Source organism: Cryptomeria japonica, chromosome 9 (genome assembly GCF_030272615.1).
Source record: "Cryptomeria japonica chromosome 9, Sugi_1.0, whole genome shotgun sequence".
NCBI lineage: Eukaryota > Viridiplantae > Streptophyta > Pinopsida > Cupressales > Cupressaceae > Cryptomeria > Cryptomeria japonica.
The window spans coordinates 219,730,486-219,756,625 of record NC_081413.1 but is presented as its reverse complement, the minus strand read 5'-3'; the positions used below and the strand labels follow the sequence as shown (position 1 = coordinate 219,756,625).

Sequence of the window (26,140 nt, the reverse complement as noted above, 5' to 3'; positions counted from 1 at the left end):
AAACCAAAAAGATCAATAAGTTTATTCTAAGGCTAACACTATTAGAACCAAGTGATCTAACCTTCCCAAGATGTCTAAAAGTGATTGGTGTTGGTATGTTGGAGTAGGCTTAAATTAGCTCCATAGACTCTTTGTAGAAAAGAAAAGAAAGATTTTGACTCCTATGGAGGAATTGTATACTTTATTACTCAGTCCAAAAAACAAAGTGAAACCATCAAATTACAATGAAAATTATGGCCTCGAACAACAAAACTAAAGCACTAATGGCCAAGAAACCATTTAACCCAAGAAAACAACATCCAAAATAGAAAGGCACAACTTCAAGATTTGATTGTATCTCTCCAATTAATTTTAAATTTAACTTGGCAATGAAGATGAAAACTTAGATCTATACTCACCAATTCCAATAATAGAACTTGCAAACAAATTAAGAGTTTAAAATACAACCTCCATTCAATTACATTACCATATGCAGCAATAAGCATTGATCTAATTATATCATATGGTCGAACTTTGAATAGAAAAAACAACATTTTGTTTAATTTATGCAACCACTGAATATCAATAAAATAAATAGTTAAATGTTTAACTTCTTAAAATTAAAATTGCATAAACATTACATAATTGAATAACACATTATCATGTGCAAAAATAACATACAACCATGAATCAAAATTACATAATATCCATCAATAACAATTTTTAGAAACAATTTAAAAATAATTTTAAAATTCCTTAAAACTATCCTAAAGTATCATGAAAATTATCTTAAACAACCTACAAACATTCTACAACACAACTTCAAGACCAATGTCCAATGAAATATTAAAACCTTGCTACAACATCTCTCAAGGAAAAAAAAATTTAAATATATATATATAGATATATACACAGTATGGTTCAAAATGGAAACAAAAGCAAAAAAATGAGCGCTAAATCATTTTGATTGCATCTGTATCCAACTACTCTTACATCATTTAATCATTTCAATTCGCATAAAAGAATGTTATGCATCTACATTCAAATTTAGTGTGGGCTCCTCACTCAACTCCACAAATTTGATTCTAGGTTATATTAAAATTCACCTAGAATTATACTAATTTATATATCACAATATAGCATATACATTAAACATTCATTCAATTAGAAAATAATGTAACATTTATCATTTTTATTTGGTAAGTTATTTAAATATTTTAATTATTTTAATTTTTATACATATTTCATTATTATATACTTATACATATTTCATTATATTATACAAACATTATTCAATTGTTATGTGGTTATAAGAAGATTGTCATATGGGAGAAGTGTAATGGTGTATGTTAACGAACACTGAACATTTAACATTTAACATTTAACCTTAAATTTGACAATCATTTCTACATCAAAATATTAATACTTAATAATAAATATAATATTTTTCAAATAAACAGCACATTAAAATTTCTCTTCATATATGTAATAAATAAAACAACTACTTGACATTTTTTAGATAAATGTATTTAAAAATATCTATCATAATTTTGTACAAAATGACATTATATTAACTTATAATTTTCCTTAAATATAATTTAAGGAACAATATTATTGTGATATTATACCTTCAAAAGACATAACAATATTAATATATGGCTAGTTTGATTCAAAAGCACTCCATGAGCCATCTATTTTTGTTAACCATACTTTGTGTGATTGCATTGACGGTATCCTCTCCCTAAACATTATATATCATTTTACTCGACCATATCCTAAGTAATCATTTATCCATCACTAAAGGAAAAGACTTTCACTCCATTGATAGTTAAACAAAGGAAACTGCTAATTACATGTAAAAAGGACTTAGCAGCGAAACTACTAATTTCAAAATCAATGGAATTTTTTACAGAAAATGCCAAACGAATTTTCTTGTAGAAAATTATATGCTAAAAAAGGTTTTGCACTTTGAAGACCCAAAATTCAGTGCACGCCTTACCAGAGAATTGTGCAAAGTTACAAATGCAAATTTTACAAAACATGACTCCCATTTTTGTCATCCAGACACCCGTCCAACATACTGGCATTTGCTCTGTACAAGCTTCGGGAATTTTACATCTCACCAATTTACTATCAAAAATGAATGTCTCTGTTACCATTTACCCATCTGCAACAGAAACATCTCCTAACCAGCACTTAAAAGATCAATTTCAGTTCTTTTTAGAGAGGCACCCCCAGGTGTTTTGCCTTCCAACCAGAGCCTATTATTAACTCCAGCAACTTAAATTTTTAAAAGGATATCCAGGTATATGAACAAATATGAAACTACAGGAGATTTTTTAGGTAACAGACTCCTCGTTGGTATCCAAAGTATTTTACGTAATCACATTATACAGCACTGTAAACTGAGGCATAGATATTTTCTTGTACTCAAGAATACCAGTATAACACTAATACTGGCATCCCTCAAATATCCTAAAATTGAAGACCATCTGATAGGTTATCATTTTCCCAAAAGGGAAATGAGATAACCCACATCTGCTTGAACAGTGAAACAAATCAGCTAACTGCGTAACTTATTGGATAAATATTTGTAGTATTGAGCTTTTAGATAGACCACTGAAAATCAAGCAACTTTATTCCTTGAAGTGGTGCAAGCTTGTCATTTTTTATACTTTGTTTATGTTTACGAAGACCTTTTCAAATAGACGGTTAAACTGACAGCAGCCAGTATAACAGCTCCTGTGATAACTGCAGTATATGCTGAAGATGAATGGTGATTCTTTGCAATATCTAACGCAACAGGTTCCCTAGGCTGAAGAATTTCATTAACCAATGATTTCATGTTGTCAATGTGCAACCTCAGTACCTGTAAGCATTCAATAGTTAAATAGAGATAAAACAATGAACAAATTAAGGCATCTCAAGAAATTTATATTTACAGTACAAATTTGGTATTCCTTTATATTTATGTAGCTTGAAACTCTTTCCACAATTCGGCACAAAGAACTAATTTAGCATTGACAAGATTACTTATGTGATAACTTCTTGTACAGAACCTCTGAATAGAATCACTTATGCTTTGAAATTTCAAATGTATGTTTCACTATACATAACATCTTAGGAAGCTAATTCAATTGCTAATCTGAAGACAAATAAGAAAATATATATATATATATCCTGTAAGAAAATAAGTATAAAGGATAATAAACATGAACAAATGCAACACCATATTGTCCGTAGTCATGTGAAGACAAGACATATCTACGGTAGAAACAGGTATTGTGTGGAAAAGAAATATAAAGATTTTAGTGTTAAATTTACATCTAGAGCACTTGAGTTTTACTAGCGTAAGATACTACCATTGAGTACCTATCTTTCCCATTCAATCAATGATTCAATTGCTGTAACTTTTGTACACATATGCATCTTAACCCTTCTTAATATTTCACTTCTCCAGTACTACACTTCAGAATTCATAAGAAATTCTTACACTAAAAAAACACGATGAATTTCAGCAAAAAAATGGAAAATCAAATGTAAGTGCTCTGCTTTAAGTCTTTAACTCTTATAGTTTATGGTATATGTAATGACATATCTAGGAAACTCCTGTAAGAAGTTTCTCAATTCTAGAAGTTTCTCAATTTTCAGAGGATGCATCCAAAGAGACAGATAATGGGAAACCCTTCTGAAGTCTCCTAATATCTAGAGACATTCAGATATGTTTCTCCAAGACAAGGGCACATTTCCAGTACAGGAAACAAGCAACCAGTGGGGCAGAGTACAGATCTATGGGCAACTGCAATATTAAGTAAGCTGTGTTATTTCCATGTAACCTTTCTGCAGTGCTATGTGAATCGACATACTAATCTAACAGTGTGAGTTAGACACTTTGTCAAACATTTCTGCTAGTTCCCATCTCCAAGCTTGTGAGCTGCAGTCGCATTAGCCCTTTAACTTATGTCCAATTTCATATTTTGCAGGTGGAGTGTTACGACATGGAAGTTATTTCAGGCCAAATTTTGTACAAGATAACATGTTCACAGGAGCCATCAAGTTCAATTTTTTACCCATAGATTACAATGGATGTATAACTGGATGAAGAGAACAGTGTAGCACCATGGTTCACCAATCTTCCTCCTGCATTATTCAATATTGCTATTGCACCTTTTGTGATATTCAATAAACCTTACACTCTCTCCACAAGCGACAGAATGTTGTCCAACAAAAATCTCTCCATCACAATAAAATTTCAAGAACAGCTAAATTTATATTGAAATCCATGGTCATGTGTAAGGGGATATTTGTTTCTCTGTCACACAAGATACTGTCCCAACTTTTTCAACCATAAATTTGTCATTATAGAAGATACTGATGAACTTCCTGGCCAGATCCTAATTGGAGATGACCACAGCATAATTAACTAGCATCACATCAATAACAAGCACAAGATATAGCGAATACAAAACACAAGCACCTTATGTGAATCTAATTAATATGATACCCCTTCATAGAAAAATAATATTATAATATAGAGAATGAAAAGCTTGAGAGATACCTTCCACCCTGCAAGCCTGGCATGGCTTACTGCATCAGAAAGGTCACTATCTGTTGAGAGGAGGACTTTATCGCCTTCATCATCTTCATACTAACATCAAAAAAAAGGAACATAATATCAATGCAATCTGACTGAAACATGCTTAAGCTATTCATTTTAAAGTACCAGTATTCACTGACATCAATTATATTGCTTAAACTAAATTGATATTGCAGGTCTACCAGAATCTGAGTGGGCTGACTTTGATCAAGGTCATCTCCTATTCGTTGAACAATAGCAGATGCCAGTTCTGTCAAGCTCTCCGTACCTATATGCAAAACAGCATTATTTTTTTATTTGTAGCATTCTCACAAAGATCTGCATTATCAATTTCTAGCACATCTCTAAAAGAGGAATACAATGAAGCTTGGTACATACCACAATTAAAGCGATGAACCCGTCCCTTCGAATCATGTAACTTGAAAGCAAAGGAATTTCCAAGACCTAAATATGGGTATCCTACTTTTCCAGTTTCTAAGACATCATTTGGCAACCTTGAGGAGATATCACTGCACGCCAAAATGACAGATAATCCAATGTACATCTTAAAATGCTTGACAGGTGGTAAGATCCAGGTATAAAGGTGACTCTCAACCTCTTTATACAAAATATAAAGGTATAATATTTTTGATAAGCATACCTGCGACTATCCTCCTCATCCTCCCGCGGCTCTAGTGAAAGGGTTGAATCCAAAAACTTCTGCAGCATTGAGCTTCCCACATCATTTGCACCTCCAACCTGCAGGTAACCCATTACAAACCTTAGGGGACCTTATATCATGAATAATAAACATTTGTAGTTGTTTTATTTTTAGCTATAATAAATAACATTATAATAAATGAAATAAAGCTGTCCTAGTTACACAGGACTAATCATGCCCTCTCCTCCATTACGAATTAAAAGAGCCTTATTTTGAGGTCAAACCTCAAGCAGAACCAATCCAATCAAAACATCACTACTATTTGTAACATAAGTAGCTGAGTAATTATTACGTGCAAAATGGCAAGATTGCAGCTCACAAATGGATCAGAGAATGAAGAGGAATTGCTTAAGCAAAATAACATGTTAGCCAAAGTTATTATACATTATACACAAGCATAACTCAAATAAGCAAGTATGGAGTCTAATCAGAGAAATGACAAAGCAGTTCTTCATTCACAACCACCTCCTGAAAAGACATTCCATATCTTCACATGAAAGAATCTACAATAAGACAACAACACCCAGAATCTGGTTGGTCCGTGTTGATGTTAATTTGTAATGGTACTTGTGACTCCATAGTTACCAAACCCAGCCAGATTTTATTCAAATTTGCCTCGATTCAATTTTTTTGGACTGGCTGAATTTGTCTAATTCCATCAGGGCTCTTCATTCCTATAGAATCTTTACCAACTTTTTTTTAATATTCCAAATTTCTTAATTATTTTAAACCCCTAACATATCAGTTTTTTCAAACCTGATATCTATGTAAAATAGTAAAAATCATGGATTGTGAAATCTTGATCAAAACAAACAAACTTCTAATCTCAATCTCTGCATGTATCACTTCTTTCAAAACAAGATTGACAAACAATAATTTTACCCATAGCAACAATGTACATTTGGAAAAGGAAAAAAATGAAACCCACATATAGCCAAAAATAGCATTTGAAGGAGGTAGAGAGCAAAGTTGCACTCAAAGCTGAAACTAGAGAGAGAGCATATTGTAATGAAAACCTACAACAATTGCCTCAAAGCTGCTACAACTCCAATTGAAATAAAAAAACACAAAAAACAAAAAGTAGCTGAGATGGGGCACAACTCCAATTGAGGTACAAATGCATTTTTATTAGAGAAGCTAATTGCTCCGTACCACTGTGATGGAATATGTAAACAAATGAGATCCTAATAAAATAAACCTTATGTGCCACAAAAATCAGTATTAATATTATGATGCACATAAAAATAAAAACATCATTTTGAAATCAAGAGAAAGCTAGAATAACCCCAGCAGATGTTTTGTGGTTCAATTTGCCCTATCCATCTACCTGCTTTGAGTACGATTGGAGGGCCCCTACAATTCTATGGGAGACGGATGCACCATCCTATATCGCAAGCTATGTCACAAAGTTTGTGTCCGTGCTTGAGTTTGGCAACGATAAAATTCAGATTTAGTTTGGCTACAATAGAATAGAAAAAAAAAATCATGATTATGTTCAACTAATTTAAAATTTGCAATTTTTTTAATATACAAAATAATACATTATAGTAGATATAAAAAATATTTTAATATAAACAAGCCTTACAAAATTTAGTTAAATACAATAAATATGTGAATAAAAATTAATAATTAAAAATCTAAAGTAAAGCACAAAACTTGTATATTGGTGGTTCTTGGTTTGAACCCCATTATCACTATTTTGGGCTGGGGGCCTAGCTCGATTGGCGAGAGCTTCTTGTGATGAAGCACAAGGTCACGAGGTCTATTCTCCCCCCAGACCACGTGGTACTGGAGGATGTGTCCTGCCAGCGTCACCAGTCACGTTAAAAAGTTTACCCGGCGCACTGCAGTTTATAGGGGGGTGCTATACCCAATTCCTACAGTTCATAAAAAAAAAAAATCTAAAGTAAAGATTTTACAAAATTAAGTTTTAATAAAATAAAAAAAAATTGTAGAGTAGCCCCTCTCTGTTATGTGTAGTGGACCCAATGAGCAACTGTACGAGTAGAAAGGGAACTGGGGCACACAAGCTCACCCTTACCTACTTCTTCCCACAATTACTTCAGAAATTGAACTCGCTACAGAAAGCACTGCCCCACTGAACCACTAGCTGCTTTCATTATGATTTATTAATAGCCATACTTCAGTCCTTCTGGCTGGCCCTGGCCCATAGATTGGACATGGAAGTGCAAGTATAGAAAGTAGGGCCTTGGAAGCAGGAAGGACAAACTATGTATAAAAAATCTTCTGCAAGAGCAAACAAGCAGCCCCCATGTCTGCACAACAAGCAGCAGACTAAAATGAAAACAAATCGAAATAATAATGAAGCCCATGAAAACCACAAACTGCTAAAAGATATTTTGACTAACAAAATCCTAAATATCGCCAGCAGTGGCATGATGTGATGGTTAAGTTGTTGTGTTGTTGTTCTTGCCATCAAGGGTCAAACCCCACTAAGGTGGTATTGTTGAATGTTTAAATGGGGATGAGGTCCCCCATTTGTGAACTCACCGGTTCATAGCTCCAGATCAAAAACGTTTATCCCTTTTTTTTGAAAAACAATCCTAAATATTTCACTGTACAAATTTTTAGGTGAACCACAACTATTTTTTCCATTTTTCTTTTAAGTTCAACATATTTGAAATATTTGCTTTAAAAAAGATGAACCGGTGACATAGGGAATCCAAGGCAAACAAAATCAGAGGGACCCACAAATGTCCCCAAACAGATAATAAAGATTTGCATATACAATGCCAATTATTTGACGCAGATTCTAGACTTTATAAAATTGTCTTGGCCTAACCCAAGGCCTGCCACCTACAATTTCAAGGACTTTAAAGTTAGTTCACGAATACTAATCTGCAAATTTCTCCCCCATTTCCTTTTATCGCTCTCTTCTGTTAATTCAAGGGAATCTCAGAAATGGTTGATCGTCAACTGAATTACATCAATTGGATAAAATATTGTTTTAACTGCTAAGCTAATTACTATACTAAAGTTGACTAAACTAGGAGTCGTTGACTATTGTAAATAAATGATCTAGTACTTTGTATAGACTGAATTCCCATTGTGAACATTTGTAAGTTATCCTTGGAGTGAATCTTCTGACTGGTGGATCACAGGAATACGTTTATTGCCGGTGCCCCAGCCATAGGTTGGGTATTTGAACTAATCATATTATATTATTATAATATTGAGATATAATTAAGGATCTATACAAATCATATTATATAGATTGCATTCATGATGACTGATACCTATATATCAGCTGTGGATATATCGTACGAATGATTTGGTGACAACTAAAGAAGCACTCGTGATAGCAATGTTTCAGTTGTCATCAAGTCGTTTGCATAAGCATATTCACAGCTGATTTATGGGTATCCGTCATCACAAATGCTTCTTAATATGATTTGCATAGATCTTAACTGTATCTCAATATTATAAAATGACTAGTTACAAAATACTTGGCCCATAGTTGAGGCACGAACAACAAACTCATTCCAATGGTCCACCAATCACAAAATTCGCAAGGATGACATAGACTGTAGATATATTATGTCTCTAACAATTATGTATCTAAAGCCCGTGACAAGAAAGGTTGGCAATGAGAAGATGACCATAATGTCAAATTTCATGCTAACTTAAATCATTGTGCTCACGTGTGTATGAATAATAGACAATAAAGATAAGTCTGTTGTACTCCCAAATTAGTGATGTCTTTATGGCAACTAGCATAAATTATAATGTTGTCTTCATTTTGATTTTGAAATGATATTCAACCATCCTAGACCTATAAGGTAAGGTAAAACCATTTTGTCCAGGTTACAGGATATGCCAGCCCCTCGATTTGCATGCATACTGGCATACCTGGTACAGGTTCGATATGGCATAGATACAGCTTGGCCACCATGCCTGCCATGCCTGCCATGCCCAAAATCAGGTTAAATTTAGAGCTAATTAGGATATGACTGGATATGGCACCCAAGATAAGTGTGCCATATCCAGGTCAAAAGTTCAAAACAAAAAAGAAAACCCTAAAACATAAACAAGAAGAAACATGAGCAGAGATAAGGTTTTCCAGTTGTAAGAAATTTCTTTTCCCATTTCAATTTTTCCTATATTCCCCTGCAATAATTCACTATCTATGCCATGTCGGGTGGGTGTAATTAAATCTATCAGGGCCAATTTCGAAATTGTTCTCTACAACATTTTTTTAATTGAATTGCAATCATTTCATTGCTGTTGTGTCTATTCTATTGCAATTAAAAAAAACTCAAAACACTTGAGTTGAACTATTAGATATACAATTATGCCTCTCTATGTGAACCATGAGTTTGGCAAACTAATTCCCAGCAGCTTGTTAAAATTTGATTATCTTGTCACCTGTAAGAACACAACTTGTACCAATAGTATTCTACCTGTTAAAGTGACCAACATGTTAGATAAATTACTTGACTTCTGTTTGGATTTTCGTTATGGTACTGAGTCCATAGCTCTTTTAGTGTAGAGATCTTCTGATGAAGCAGTAAACCCAAATAGATCACAGGAAACTTTAATTTCATTTATTTCGTTGGTATATACCAAAAGCAATATTAATCAAATATACACTCAATGTATTTGTTTTGATAAACAAAATTTCAAAGTACTTGCCTTGATGGCATGTGAACAATATCAATGTATTTGTTTAGAATCTTTTGATGACAAAAATATATTTAAACTATTATACCAGTTTGTCCGAATTACCTTGCTGGTTCAACTGTTCAAGTACGATCCATTTCAGGTCTAGATACTAGTCTAGTGCAGGCATGTGTGCAGCAAAGGGTGCAGCTAGGGTTCAAGATTTGACCTGTGGGTTTGTCACGAACAAACCCAAGAGAACCCACAAAGAGTTTTGACAGTTTTTCCAAAAACCTTCACATTAATGACACTACTGTGAACCCTAAATCAACCCCCCCCAGTTGTTCTACCATCGTCTAGGTTTTACATTCACATTTTAATAAAGAAAGGATTTGAATAGCATTTAGTAGATATTCAATACCTTAAAAAAAAATCCATTAATAAATATTGAAAAACTCAACCAAAAAAAAGTAAAACCAAAAAAAAAGTGCATTCAAATGCGATTTCATACATAAATATGCAAATGCAATGTCAATCGTAAAACAACGGAATGTACAGTAAGAGAATTTGGAAGATATGAAAGAGGAAATGATTAAAGGCATTGAGAGGTAGAACCACTAGACAATTCCTCAAGAAAGACAATAGTATTAAAATTCCAAGCAATCAACTAATAGACTGGCTGAATAGCCCTTGTCAAATAACAAGCTTAATTATTATAATGGACATTATTGCATTGGACAAATCCAAGGATTAAATTGTCATAAATTACACCCATTTATAGAAAAGGTTTAGGAGGAAACTAAAGAATTCAATGGACACAAACTATGAGTGTCAAGGTACAAGAATATCAAGAAAAATATTCAATCTTGGTAGACCTTAAAGGAACACTTTGACAAAATCTACCTATGTTGATGAGAAGTCTGAAAAATAAAAACATTGAGCAAATTGACAGAAAACAACACAAGGTGTAGTGCTACTAGTTGAAATTATTTGTCAAACTTACCCGTTTTAAACTTAATACATTTTTAATTGTGTCTATTGGAACCCTCTTACGTTATGATCACAACCCATCACTCTCCTAAAGTGTTCCTATATTCTTTGGAGTTCCCCTTTTGCAACTACTGAATGTGTTGCATATCCATGATGCAATTTTATATACACATCCCAAAAAAATTATAGCACATAGCATCACCCCCATCATTCTGCAAGCAATTCCGTTTAGGGTTATTTGACTTTGGATCTTTTACAGTGCTCAACATATCTTCACCATGTGTTTCTCTCTTACAATGTTAGTCATCCACTCATTCTTGATTGGTGAAGAGGTTGTTATACTTACATTCCCATCATTCTGCAAGCAATTCACTTTAGGATTATTTGGCTTTAGATCTTTTATAGTGCTCAAAATATCTTCACCATGTGTCTCTTACCATGTTAGTGATCTATTCATTCTTGATTGGTGATAGAGGTTGATATAATTTCATTCATTAATGCTCATATGTAAAAAAGTTGTTAGTTTCATTCTCTATTATTGGTAAGATCTTGCATTTTACAGGTTTCTAAACTCTAAAATACAAGCATAGGATCTTTTATAGTGCTCAACATATCTTCACCATGTGTTTCTCTCTTACAACGTTAGTCATCCACTCATTCTTGATTGGTGATAGAGGTTGTTAAACTTTAATTCCCATAATTCTGCAAGCAATTCAGTTTAGGATTATTTGGCTTTAGATCTTTTAAAATGCTCAAAATATCTTCACCATGTGTCTCTCTTACCATGTTAGTCATCTACTTGTTCTTGATCGGTGATAGAGGTGTTAATATGTTATAGTTTCATTAATTACTACTCATATGTATAAGAGTTGTTAGTTTCATTCACTATTATTGGTAAGATCTGTTATTTTTAGTACTTTCAGATTAGATAACACTTAGAAAATTAGAATTGTTGATAACTAGGTTTAATTAGATTTATTGTTTTCAGATTTAAGCATAGAAACAGAAAATGAATGCATAAAGACAAGACAAGGATACCCTGGGAAAACCTCCTAGGAGGAAAAACCCAGCCTGAAAAGATCCACGGATCTGATTATGGTTTTGAATTCAACTGGTGATTACACACTTATCTGGAGTATAGATGTTGCAGTCACAAGGGAGATGACATAGAGGCCTTCATAATTAGTTTGCTAATGGAGGTCATGAATTGCAGTTCTTCTAATCTGACTTGCTGTATGTAACAATGGTAGCAGCAACCCTTCTATGGAGTTCTTTATCTCTTGAAGATGATCTGCTGCCTTGCTTAAGTTTGCTGTCTTCTGTTACTGATCTGCACACCTCTTAGTATAGTTCGTTGTCTTCTGTTACTGATCTGCACACCTCTTAGTATAGTTCGCTGTAAATTAATCGACTTGAATATCAATTTCGCTTCCTTAGTATATTTCGCACCTTGTTGCAAAAGACTGAATTGAATTTATGTTGTGTGAAGTGTATGCTTTATTTATAGGAGTAGCAATGCTTCTTAATCATGTCGGCCTTCTTGCAATTAAACATATTAATTCATTTAATTCCTTTTAACCGAAATGGATAGGGTTGGCCCTATCAAGGAAGCGTGGTGAGTTTGGATGTGGCGTGAAGACTTTTAGGTGGAGCCGAGAGGTATAGGGCCTGGCCCTATATATAGGAGAAGGAGCTGGCCCCTTTGGCGGATTCCAATGTTGCCCAAGGCAATAGGAATCCGCCAGGCCCTAATTATAACCAACAAGATGTTGCATTTTCCCGGTTTCAAAACTCTAAAATACAAGCATAGGATCTCAGATGGGTGGTCTAACCAACCTTGGTGGACTGTCTGAAAAGTTTATTATTGTGGACCAAATCTGGTTTGGGAGTTCCACCTTTGGTGAAACATAAGCTGAATTTTTGTATCATTTGTGTAAATGAGCTCATTCTGTATATTCAACATGTTTCCCTTTATAAGGTGTTTAAATCTTTTTGGGTGTGTTAACTACACTGGAACTCTCTAGAGATCTGATCACAACTCGTTGCTCACCTCAAAAGTTTCTACATTTTCTGGGGATCTCCTTTTGGCTTTTGCAGCTACTTATATGTGTTGCAGACTCAATGTTTAACTTTTCTACTCCTCAGTAAATTTTAACACCTTTATCTAGCATTGGCCACATCATTTAGCAAGTATTCCAGACAATGATTGTTTAGCCTTTTATCTAATTTATAATGCTCAAAATACCTTTCCTATATGCTACTCTCTTAGCATTTTAGTCCTCTACACATTCTCAATAGCTGAGAGAGGGTTATGTAGTTTCATTAGTCACTACTTGCATGTACGAGAGGAGTTGGTTTCATTCTCACATTAATGTGATCTTTGATTTTTCCAGATTCACAATCCTTTAAAAAGGCATACAATCTCAGGTAGGTGGCCTAAACACCCTCAGTAGACTTTCTGAAGACTTTATTATTATTAGATCAAATCCAATTCGAGAGTTGCACCTTTATGCAAGTTATAGGACAAATCTTTTATCATTTATTTTGGTATTGGCTTGTGAGCTGGGGTTAATTCCAGAAATTCCTATGGACATGTCCCTGAGGCTTTTGACCCATCTGTTTTGGGAGCTTTAAGACAGGGATAAAACATTCACAACAAAGAAAAAAAACTAATCTTTTTATAATCCAGCAGTTCCAGTAATGAGGAGTTTCCAAGATTCTTATAGGATTATGACTCTGATTTCTGAGATTGTTGTTCAACCAGACTCACTTGTTTTCATATTGCCATATTGTCATTTTGATGTTTTTCACTTGCAATTCAAGGTTGGTTTGCACTTTTTAACTTTCATTGACAAATAAAATTCTGTGCTGCCCAAGGACACATCCCCAGGGTTTTCAACCCATTTTGGAGGTGGGGAACATTTTGAGGATAGTGAGGCAGACAAAACATCCCCACGCTGTTCCCTTTTTCCTGTAAAATTTGAACGCATCCCAAGAATGCTCCTTCAACATTAGGGGCTTCTCCTAAGATACTCATCACAAGGGGAACACCAGGGCATCGCCAGCATCCCTACAATGTCCTCAGTAATTCTTCCACTGTTCTACTGATCCAAAATTTGATTGATGAACGAATTGGGAAGGTTTCCAGCTAGCCACGGGCTCCAGGTTCACTTGCAGCAAAAAATAGGACACTGTCAGCAGTGTCACAGGTAACAGTAAGCTGCTGCAGGTGTTCTACAACATCCCGTAGGTGTTTTATTCAGCTGCTGCAAGTGTTACCTAACATGCTGCAGGCATTTCTTTTATCCTCCAAATGTTGCCAGATTGTTTGTGGGTACAAAGCTTGTCTTGTGCAGGTCATTGGGAGCTAACCTTCTGCTGAATCATTGTTGAGAGATCTGTATTGCTTCCAGCAATGCTACAAGTGTCAGAAAAGGATAAACAACAACTATAATTGGAGATCATTTCTATGGGTAGCTAGTGATGGTCCAGAACATCATCACAATGCATATGGAGTTGATTACCCACATCTAAACTTTCTGCAGGGCAGGTCTGGCTGAATACCATCGGCTGGGAAGCATTTAAGGCAGAAGAATTTGAAGAGGTAGCTGTATCTCTTGTTAAAGTGGTATTATGACTTTTCCTTGGCCACATACAGTCTTCATTGTAGGCACCAAATGTGGTTTCATTGTCAGGTTGTTTCTTCACCTTGGAGCCACAATAGCTTGTTTTCCCTTTGGTGGCTAGCTATTTGTTTTCATGTTGGCAGGTTGCCATGTTATAGATTGCAGTCATTTTAGTTACCTGTGCAAGCTGTATGGGTGATCTATTCTTGAAGACCATTGCTTGGCAGTTACATGAATGCCCATTGTCATCCAAGGTATCTGTCCATCTCCCAAACAAGGACAGTTGCAGGGACAGTCATTGCTATCCCAAGCAATTGTCCATCTTTGTTGAGGGAAGCCAAAGAGTAATAAAGGGGCAGGGGGGCACAATTCCACAAGCACTTCCAAGAGGCCATCTTTTAGGGGACAGCAGGGGATGACAACTAAAACAAATAGATAAAATTTTAAAACATAGAAAATGTCAAATATTCATATGATAATGCATTCACCATATTCACTATACAACTATATTATGAAACATTAGAGGTGGATTGAAAATCACAACATGCAAATTAATAACATTTCAATGTATAATCAAGTTAACTATCATGGTGGGGTTGGATGTACATTTCACCAATGAGGAATCAGCTCAATATAATGCTCTTCAAATTTTAAAGACTAAGGCTGTATAAGTTTGTAGTCTCAACCAATTGATGGTGAGGAATAAATACATTTTAAAAAATAATAATAATTAAAAAATAAAAATAAATATAATTAAGGGGATCCTCACACCAATTATACTTGAAACAGTGTATTATTATAATAAAAATACAAAAACTGATAGGGCAGGTAATGTTGAAGTTGCAGGCTATGACAATAGTATGGATCAGAGAAACGAATATCGCCTGGACTCGCCTGGACTCGGCGAGTCCGAGTGCGAGTCACCCTCGCCGAGTCCTGGGGACTCGGACTCGGACTCTGCCGAGTCCAGGAGCCAGACTCGCCAGACTCGCCGAGTTTGGCGAGTTTGGCCCAAACTCGCCAAACTCGGCGAGTCCCGTGCCTGGGACTCCGCCGGCGGCGAAGTCAATGAAAAGTTAAAAAAAAAACAATTTTAAATGGTTTTTTTGACTTGTTTCTTTTGTGTTATTTTTGTTTTATACCTAAAAGTGACTTTCATTTCATTCATTTGCAAAAATAGGAGGAGTAAAGTGAGATAAAAAGAATAACAAGGGTGCATTGAAGAAAAACCAGCAAGGAAGATTTCTTCAATTTCTTCAATTTTCTTCAAGAGTTCTAAGAGGTAACATTGTTTTTTTGAGATTTTTTTGTTTCTTATATGCAAAAATTCATTTTTCTATTCTTTTTTTTTTTGAAAGTTTTACATTTTATTCCAAAATCTTTTCTATGTTACTATGTAGGCCCAGGGTTTGTAATTTTATTTTTTTTAAAGTAGGGTTTGACAAACCCTACAATTTAAAAAAAAAAAATTGCAAACCCTACTTTAGCTTTTTTGAAAAAAATGTTCAATGAGAATGAAATTATGAATGCACAACACAGAATGAATGTCTTAAATTTATTTTTGCATTTGTAATGTTTTATTGCAGCAACCTTCACATTCTTATTTGCCTCAAGTTTCACAAAACAATTATACAATGTCCTCTTCTAGACCTCCCATTAGAAAGGACCCTGCTTGGAAATATCATGAGGATTTTCCAGGGCAAAGAAAAGGGCAAACAAAGTGTATATTTTGCAAAACAATATTCCATGGAGGCATATATAGATTGAAATACCATATTGCTGGTGTGCGTGGGCATGATGCCGACCCATGCACAAAAGCAGTCACTGAGCCCGTACGTGATTGCTATGTAATGGTTGAAGAAATTGAAAGGAAAAGGAAAAAAAAAGAGGATCTCACAGTCATTGGGAGACATGCACCTTTAGGAACAGGGACACAATTAGGTTGTGTTGGAGGGCCTTCTTCCTTACCTTCATATCGTCCCACTCATTTTGCTACTACTCATGCTTCCGGTTCTGCTTCTATAAGTGCCAGTGCCAGTGCCTCTGCCCCTTCTCATGTTCCTAGCATTGGCAGTGGTAGTGGGAGTGTTAGCATTGGACCTAGGATTCGTAAATCTAGGTTGGATACCTTTTTTGCACCTCGCACTACTCCTGGGTCCCAACAGTCACTTGAGAGCATGGGTTGGAACAAGGAGGTCCATGATGCTGCTAAAATGGCAGTTGGCAGATTTTGGATCTATGGCAGTATTCCATTCTTCACAGCCAGGTAAATGTTTTATGTTTGATTGTTTTAATTTTTATAATTTGATTGTTCGTATTAATTTTTGTTGTATATAGTTCATTATACATAGTACATACTTATCTCATTAAAATTATTTGTGACAGGTCACCTTATTGGCAAGAAATGGTTGATGCCCTTACCATTTGTGGGGCGGGGTTCAAAGCCCCTTCTGAGTTTGATTTGAGGGGACCCATTTTGACTGAATTGGTGAATGATGTGAAGAAAGAATTGGGTGATCAACGCCAAATATGGAGCACTAAAGGTTGCACCATCATGACTGATGGTTGGACAGACAGGAGAAATAGAACTCTCCTTAATTTTCTTGTTTCTTCCGCAGGTGATTGATTAATTTTAGTTTCATTTAGGCATTAATTTTTTATTTTTCATTTAATGATTTATTGAATGATCATTGATCTTGCTTTATTTTTTTATTTCAGGGGGCACTGTTTTCATCAAGTCTATTGATGCCTCTGCCCATTGCAAGAATGCCACCTACCTATGTGAGCAGATAGAGGAGGTGATTAATGAGGTGGGTGAAGAGAACGTGGTACAGGTGGTGACTGACAATGCACCAAATTATGTTGCTGCAGGTAAACTTTTGATTACAAACTAATTTTGTTTGCAAATTAATTTCTATTTTGTAACCTCATTAATTACAATGCAACAAATTATGTTGTTGCAGGCAGACTATTGATGGAGAGGCGCCCATCTATAGTTTGGACTCCATGTGCCGCCCATTGCATTGACCTCATGTTAGAGGATATTGGAAAACTTCCATGGGTCAAGACATGTGTAGAAAAGGCAAGAAATGTGTGCAAATTTGTATATAATCATTCATGGGTGTTGGCTCTTATGAGACAATACACAGAGCATAAGGAGTTAGCTCGTCCAGGAATCACAAGATTTGCCACAAACTTCATCACATTGCAGTCCATGCTTCGTTGTAAGATGGCCTTGAGACGTATGATTGTTGGTGAGGAGTGGTCTTCCTCATCCTATGCTGCCACCCCAGCAGGGAAAGATATGGCAGACTGCATTTTTGATGAGCGAGGCTTTTGGAGCCCTTGTGATGAGATAGTGAAGGTAATTTTTTTATAAATTCTACAATTTTTATTTAACTTTTTGTTTTATAACTTATTCATCATATTCTCTTATTTGCTCATGTTTTAAATTACACAATTTTTTCAATTTTACAGTTTGTTAAGCCCTTGGTGGTTTTGTTGCGAGTTGCGGATGGAGAAAAGCCCGCAATGGGCTACATATATGAGGGCATGGATAGGGCGAAAGAGGGCATCAAATCTATCTATGCAGGAGATGAGAGCAAGTATGGTCCCATTTGGCAGATCATTGATAAGAGATGGCATCATCAGCTTCATAGGCCCATCCATGCAGCAGCCTATTATTTGAATCCGGCATTCCATTTTAGCCCTACTTTCAGGGCTGATGCGGAGGTCCTTGATGGGCTATACTCAGTCATGGAGAAGATGGCACCTGTTGGTTGTACTCAGACAGATCTTATGCGAGAGCTACAGTTGTTCTCAAATGCACAAGGGGAGACCTTTTCTCGTCCTATCGCCAAAGAAAGTAGGACAACTATGATGCCAGGTAAAAATAAATTGTAAGGCTTAATTTTAGTTTTATTGTATATTGTTAAATGAGTTTATGAGAGACTGATTTTATTTATTTTTCTCATTTCAAACTCAGATAATTGGTGGAGCTTTTTTGGCCCAACGACACCAAATCTTCAGAAGTTGGCCATTCGCATCTTGAGCCAACCATGCAGTGCATCTGGTTGTGAGCGCAATTGGAGTATGTTTGAGCACATACACTCCAAGAGGCGCAATAGATTATCCGTGGAGAAGATGAATGATCTTATCTTTGTTCACTACAACCTCCGCCTGAGAATGAGAAAGAATGCATTAGCTGACATCTCTCCTATCATTCTAGATGAGGTTGATCCTGAGGCACAGTGGGCCGTTGAGACAGATCCTGTGGCTGTCTTTAGTGATGATGACACTGATTGGATCGACCAGGTAGATATAGAGGCTGAGGCTGTAGCCATGGCAGAGGAGGAGCAGAGAGCACGAGCAGAGAGAGGAGATTCAGAGGCAAATGGTGATAGTGACACAGATGGTGACAGTGACACAGATGTTCCTGATGTTGGTGAGCATGGCGTGGTGTCACGAGGAGCGGCTATGGCTGCCCAATCATCTATGACCTACCTTAGACGCCTTTGTAGGGGGCCAGGGCCTTCATCGGAGCCGACGTCGGGGCCAGAGGGTGCAGACTCCTCTGCGCCATAGGCTTGTAGATGTATTTACCTTTGTTATTTGTATGGAACATTTGACGATGATCATATGATGACATGGATTTTTTATTCCATGAGTTTTGTAATATTGTATACATTTGACAATATTTATATATCTATGTTTGTTATTTCCTTCAGCTACAATTTGCGTTTATGCTTATGTGATAGATCATAGATGTATACTTGTGTATGTATTATGTAATGAAATGAGCCAAGTTTGATGATGTTATTGTGTCTTATTCAATAAAGGGTGCATGAAACAAGTTTTAAATCTTAAAAAATCTCTAAATTTTTTGAGTTTTTCACTTTCCCGAGTCCAGTCGAGTCTGGAGCCGAGTCTGACGCCGAGTCCCGAGTCCGAGTCCGATTTGGCCTTGCCGAGTCCGAGCCGAGTCCGAGTCCCGTTTCTTTGGTATGGATTGAAAACATTCAGAGATTCACGTGTTGTTGGTTTTGCAGGCATCAAATTGTTGATAATATCGGTGTTGGTGGTGGGCGAAGGCAGGAGCTGATGTTTACATTGTCAATGCATTTGACAAGATACGCAAGAAAGTACATGCAGAGGAAAATTTATAGACTGATCTAGATGCCCAATTCACTTAAATGATCTTTTGGGGCTCTTATTCACCCTTCTTTGCTATTTGTATAACTATCTGTTAGTGGCACAGGGCTTTCTTCTATCTTGTGTACTCTTATTGTTTCAGTTCTAGAGTTCTCTCTTTCTAGAACTTTCTGTTAACTTCTGTAACCTCTAGTCCCACTGACCTACTTTTGGTCATCTACAGACATCAATATAATTTTTTTCCATCTCATAAGAATGTAAACAGCATAACTCAGAAAGCTATCAGCCAACAATGGTTTATCTCCATGATTAGAAGAAATAAGACAAGAATCCTTTCAACATCCAGACCAAAATACAACATTGCAATCAATCAGCAATTACAGATGGTTGTTCAAGTATTCAAAATATGTTATGTTAGAAAACAAAACATACCAAAAAATCTCAATTTTATGTTTCTTTTTTAAATTTGCTTTTTTAACTAATGTCTGGGACATTGAGTACAATTAGTCATCTCCTGCCAAAAAATCTCAATTTTGTGTTTCTTTTTTAAATTTGCTTTTTTAACTAATGTCTAGGACATTAAGTACAATTAGTCATCTCCTGCCATTTCCTATTTATTTTTTACTGTTTCCAAAACAATTCCTAAATTTATGGGGTACTGGATGCAAGATGATGTTTCCAACCCATCACCATGTCCGCAAAAGAATACTGATAGGGGGCACAGGCAAAAAATATAGGGCACGCTTCTCTGGAGTACCTAATTTTATTTTCTTTTTTTTGTTATTCAAAAATGTAAAACAATAGGGTATTTATGCTCAAAGTAGAAAGAGTAGGAATTACAGAGATACCCTCAACACTTCTATACTTGAGACTCAAAATCTTTCCTTCAAATGCATCTCCATCCAAAATATTACTCTAAAATTCAATCAATAGCTCACCCTTTGGAAGTTCAAAGGATAGCTCACCCTTTGGAAGTTCAAAGGATAGCCCATGTTTCTCCCTCTTAACCCTTTGCATCCAACCCATAAAGCCCTTTCTGCCTTGACGCCGTCACTATTTTGTTGACACATGCAATCACTAGAAGTCAATAAAACATCTTCTGTTACTGTAATGAGCCTTTTTGTATTTTATTTATTTTCTGAATTTTTTTGTAAGGCAACAAATCCAAACAGCAAGTACAAATTCTGGCCAAACTTTTCAAGACCCTTAAAATTACTGATATCAATCCACAATTGCAATAAATATCATCAAACTTTGCTGATGTATATCATCTAAATAAGCGCAGCCAAATAATCTTCCAATATGATTTATTTGAACATTATAGCCACTGAAAACAATGAATGACGATGCTAAAAAGTACAAATCAGAATTTACAAGATATCTGTGCACTCATAGAATGTTGTACCTAACTGAAAAGATGCAAGTTAGATTTAGATCAGGCCCTGCAATGTTTGTAAACAGACACAAGAGGTCGATGACAGGTATGACTGCTGTTTGAAGACGTATGGCTGGCTGTACAATGCTAGAAAGGTTGTCATTGCTGGAAATGATGCAGATCTACTGAAAATCGATATAAGAATCTTTAAATATGATGCCAATGAAATATTGAAATTTTCTTGCAAACCCAAATTGCCCTCTTGCTTTTTTAGTCTGATGTGTTCGAACGGGAGACACCTGCAAGTCTCCTTGCCCTTCAAGAGACGTCGGATGGGAGATTCCTGCAAGTCTCCTCGCCCCTCCAGAGACGCCCAGGAGTCTCCCAAGGAGACTTCGAGATGCCTGGGAGTTTCCCAAGGAGACTTGGAGACGCCTGAGAGTTTCCCAAGGAAACTTGGAGACGCCTGGGAGTCTCCCAAGGAGACTTGGAGACACCGAGATGTTTCCCCGTCTCTGGCGGAGCTCCGGTGGCAGTGGCAGGACAGCGGGAGACATCGCATCCCCATCCCCCCATCTTGGCAACGTCCCCGTCTCCGAGACGCGGCCCAAAAGGGGGGGAAACGCATCCCCGTGGAACACTGCGGCCTACAGACTTAAAAGCCTTCCTTTATAATTATAAAATATTGGTTCACATAATTTTCTTGGCTCCAACTTATTGATAAATTTTATAAATTTTCGTTTACTTAATATTCTGGTAAAAACATCTGCAATTTTAATTTTATCCATTTTGTGAAATTGTGGTATATGCATATATCTAGCCATCCCCACATCATCCCCAAATTTTAAGAAAATGTTTGCCATCCTCGCATCCACCTATGACATAAACAAACTTGAAGAAACATTATAAAATTTAAAAATTCATATGATGTGAATCTGATTATCAAAGGAATTATTAATGCAAGTGTTTCTTGGGACACACCATTCCCCCATTGTTCCCAGAATTTAGGAAACCTCCCAATCCTGGAAACCTGGTGAAGCACTATAAAATTTAAAAATTATATTATGTCATTATGATTATCAAAAGGATTATTACTAGAATGTTCCCCTAGGACGTATTCCCAATTTTTTAACCCTATTCAAATGATGGGGGACATTTTGTTGATGGTGAAAGACAAACAAAACATCTGCACCCCATCCCCTTTTCCCTCGAAAACTTGGGGTTGTCCCAAGGACACCCTAATCATGGGGGACATCACCTAAGACATACCCACAAGGGAGTTTCCATGGGGTTCCTAGGGCATCCCCAATAGACATCTAATGAGCCATCTAATTCTTCCACTACTCTACACAACATGCCTTTCCCTGGAGCTTCTTTCTTGTTAGTGCCACTTTGTTTCTGTGCTTAGTCATAGCATCCTCAATTTTCAACTTTTCATGTATCTGCATTTGGTGTTCAGGGCAAGGAGGAAAAAATCGCCGATAAATCGTATGAGTCGCGATTTATCAAGATTTAAAACCCGAAACGATTTAATCTTCGAAAAATAGCAATGATTTTTAGCTAAAAATTGCGAGTTTTTCAGAGAAAAATCGCGAACTAATGCCAAAAAATCGTGAGTTTTTTAGAGTTTCGTCAGAAGCTGAAGTTGGTCTGGCACGACTGAAGCTTCATGTGTGTTGTTCGTGTGCTCCTACTTCATTTGTGTGCTTCTTTTCATGCTCCGTTTGTGTTCGTGAGCTCCTACGCAGGTTTCCCCGCAGTGCACACTGTTCGTGATTCTCGTCATAGGTTTCCCCACCATGCAAGTTGTTCGTGATTCTTCTATCGATTCTTGTTGTCATTTTAGGTTTGTTTTTTTTTCCCTTACGTTAAATATTTATGTTCTTGATATTTATTATTATAATCTTTGTGATTCATATTCCGATGAAAGTATTATTAAGTTAAAGATTAATGTTCTTAATATTGTTTTTTTACTTATCGAGTGAGTTTTATTCTTTTGTAATTTTAATTTATATTAATTATTTATTAAAATATAAATATATAGTATCTTGTAACTTATCATTATTCTATTTTATTTATTGATTTGGCAATTATTAATATTTTAAAATATATTTTTTAGAATTTTAATTATTAATAATATGTGTATATGTGTTTTTTAAGAATATTTTAAGAAATTATATATTTTCAAATGTTTGATAATTTTGCCGATTTATTGCCTGATTTTTTCCCGATTTTTTAAAAAATTTCGGCCAAAAGATTTATTGCTGATTAAGATATTTATATTTTTGGTTCAGGGTCTTTGTACTCATATTTTGGAGTAGTGATTTATGGGATTGTACAGCTGCAAAGGAGCAGCTGCTGGTTGTAGTTTAGATGTCAATCTGGATAATTGTCTGTCTCATAGTCATTCTTGTGTCATCAATTCTTCTATTTGGTCTGGAAATCGTCTAGTTCATTGGGCATATCTGCATTGACATTCTGTACCCTGGTGCAGAGGAAAAATAGTGTTGCTAATAATGATGCTAATTATCCTGACTGATGGAGTTGTATTGTTTTAATTTTCAAGTTGTTTTTTAATATTTTAAAATCAGGCTCTACATAAATGTTGAGTTGCAAACAATACTGCAAATATTAGGAGGTAATAACTCTATTAAACTGTTGCATATTTTTATTTTATTCAAAACTCGAACTTGATTGCACTGGTTGAATGGCCATTTTCAAAGGATAGGACACATGGAGAATAAGTAGAAGGGGCAGCTGTAGTTGTAAAACAGTTTATTTAGTATCCTATTTCCACAGCCTTTAAAATTGATGACCTTAGAACTTAAGAGCCTTTCTTTATAATTATAAAAAATTTGTTCACATTATTTTCTTGGCCCCTAAATTGTTTTAAAACTTTATTTAAACAAATTCACTTAAGATTTCAGTAACAATATCTGCAATTTTGGTTTTGTACATAATGGTTTATAATGTTTTTGTAAATTATAGTTTATCTATAACCATCCCTAAAATTTAAGAAACTTCTTCCCATCACCAAGACCCCATCCTCTGTCCTCTGCCCTGGAAACTTGGAGAAACACTGATTATTAGATCAATCAAATGCCGTTAAAAATTCAGCACAATCAATTAAATTAATACATGTACATTGTACTCAAAAAAAAATTCTTAGCACAATCAAGCTTTTGTGTTAAACTAAAATACTGAAATCGCAAAGTTCAAAAAGAGACAATAAAAACAGAAATGAAAGCTTACTGTCGATATTGCTGCATGAGTTATCTGTAATACATCTACACAGGCTACAACGAATCCATCTGCACAGACTTAGCACAGTCAAAAGTGTGTCTTTCCCAAATGAACCTTGCTAACATTTAGCCCAGCACTTACCTTTATCAATAACTGGAAGATGCAAAAACTTCCCATCATGCATGATATGCAGTGCATCAACAATTGTTGTGTCTGTAGTTGCACACTCTGGATTTCGAGTCATTACCTACTTGGAAGAAACAGATTTTAAAGAATATTAAAAAGGAATCAAATATCAGATTATTGCATCATGTCATATAAGAAATCAATATATAGTGAGGCAAATGGCATAGGATAAAACTCTAGTCTGATGCTAAGAACGTAAACGAACCACTGCTAAAACATATGCAAGGGAAAAGTAACCCTTTATCATGTTAAGTAAAGAAAAACACAAGTAAACAGAACCAAACTCTTCTCAACAATATAAAATTTCTAGCTACACTACCTCATGCAGACTGTTGTTTGCATCACAGTTTAGATTTTTAAATTCAAAACAAAATAAAGACAAAAAAATGCTAGCCAAATTTTCTATAACTTCTCACTCCAACTATGATTCCTTCCTCTTAATCAAAACCTAGCAATGTAAAAAGAATTTCATTCATCAATTGCTTTTTAATCATCCTTGCTAGCTTAAGATGAAAATTGTGGCAACAAAATAAGCCAATTCCCCAAATTTTGGTACAAGCATTATGTAATGAAACAAACTGCACAATAGAAGAAATATGCTACAAATACTTGATGATAAATAATATGCCACTTCAAGGGGAATACCTCCAATAGTTTTCAAGAAGAACATGATACTCAATATGATGATAATAACTAACTTCTACCTCCTCTATATACCAATTATTGTACCAAGTGACCAATCTCAAGTGCTTATATATGTTATGTTCCAGACTATTTCTATTTTCCCTAGAAACCTTAGGCTGTCATCATGCTACTGTAATAAATGAAGTGAACGAAGTTCAATGTTAAACAAAACATGCTCATCTTTTCATTTTTAAAGCCAGTGCTTGATCCTTCAAATGTTTCTTTTGCATCAACCACATGCAGCATAGCAACAGAGCATAAATCAGAATCTACAACATAAAACAAACCTTATCTACAAGAGTCGACTCTGCAGAAAGGTTTTGTGCAACAACCCGTACAAGCACATCCTTTGAACTGCAGTCCAACATATGTACAGCTTTTAATATTTTTCACCGTGCTAAAGACTATTCAAAGAAAAAAAACATCCAAGTTGTATTACCAAACTGAAATTTTTAACAAAGCAGGAACTCGCACACTATGCAAAAGGGCACATACGTGAGAATTCCTTTCGGTTTATTTCCAGTTGTAATGACAACTGAATTAACTTTATATTCACGCATCTTCTTTGTAGCCATATAAACAGATTCAAATGGTGAGACGGTCGCTATCCTGAACCAAAAAAGCTTCAATTTTACATTGCTGGATAGATGATAGATATTTGTGCTTTTTTAAGATAATAAGAAAAGGTAATAGTACAGTTTTTTTATTTTTATTTTTTTTCCTATAAGACTATCCTCCAAAAAAAAAAAAAACGCTAGATAACCACTATGATTATAGTAACACCCACTTTCTATTATCTGTGATGAGTGTTGATAAAGTGGGCCTAAACATCTGCTCCCGTAATGATTCAATGAAGGTACTTGGAGCTGCAAGTATGAAATACATAATGTGTAAGTAGGATGCATTAACAAATACATTTCAATACAAATGAAACAGAACAAATTAATAAAGAAAGAGTAATCTACAAGTGCTCAAATATTATAACTTTT

General features: G+C 35.4%; 2 protein-coding genes across 3 annotated transcripts in view; one reads left to right on the top strand and one right to left on the bottom strand.

The window, feature by feature from the left end:
- Positions 1 to 1,777: 1,777 nt before the first annotated feature.
- Positions 1,778 to 26,140, bottom strand: part of LOC131044583 (CBS domain-containing protein CBSCBSPB3) — a 41,219-nt gene continuing 16,856 nt past the window's right edge. For both annotated transcript variants that reach the window (XM_057977939.2, XM_057977938.2), the window contains exons 5-14: positions 25,939 to 26,017; positions 25,647 to 25,760; positions 25,439 to 25,505; positions 24,423 to 24,528; positions 24,291 to 24,349; positions 5,217 to 5,314; positions 4,955 to 5,085; positions 4,759 to 4,844; positions 4,538 to 4,627; positions 1,778 to 2,848 (exon numbers count right to left, since the gene is read on the bottom strand). In XM_057977939.2, the coding sequence (XP_057833922.1) occupies positions 2,666 to 2,848; positions 4,538 to 4,627; positions 4,759 to 4,844; positions 4,955 to 5,085; positions 5,217 to 5,314; positions 24,291 to 24,349; positions 24,423 to 24,528; positions 25,439 to 25,505; positions 25,647 to 25,760; positions 25,939 to 26,017 (1,013 nt within the window). In that variant the 3' untranslated portion in view covers positions 1,778 to 2,665. The remainder of the gene's footprint in view (positions 2,849 to 4,537; positions 4,628 to 4,758; positions 4,845 to 4,954; positions 5,086 to 5,216; positions 5,315 to 24,290; positions 24,350 to 24,422; positions 24,529 to 25,438; positions 25,506 to 25,646; positions 25,761 to 25,938; positions 26,018 to 26,140) is intronic.
- On the top strand, positions 16,593 to 17,561 carry LOC131858189 (uncharacterized). Its single transcript, XM_059211310.1, has 4 exons — positions 16,593 to 16,778; positions 16,898 to 17,130; positions 17,231 to 17,383; positions 17,480 to 17,561. Exons 1-4 carry the CDS (start codon positions 16,690 to 16,692, stop codon positions 17,485 to 17,487), a joined length of 483 nt encoding a protein of 160 aa, XP_059067293.1. The 5' UTR covers positions 16,593 to 16,689; the 3' UTR covers positions 17,488 to 17,561.

Excerpts from the sequence above, each read along its gene's own strand:
- LOC131858189 (XM_059211310.1), top strand. The coding sequence starts at position 16,690 with ATGGGTTGGAACAAGGAGGTCCATGATGCTGCTAAAATGGCAGTTGGC. Across the intron at positions 16,779-16,897 it reads ATTCCATTCTTCACAGCCAG|GTCACCTTATTGGCAAGAAA; the intron begins GTAAATGTTTTA and ends TATTTGTGACAG. Across the intron at positions 17,131-17,230 it reads TTTTCTTGTTTCTTCCGCAG|GGGGCACTGTTTTCATCAAG; the intron begins GTGATTGATTAA and ends TTTTTATTTCAG.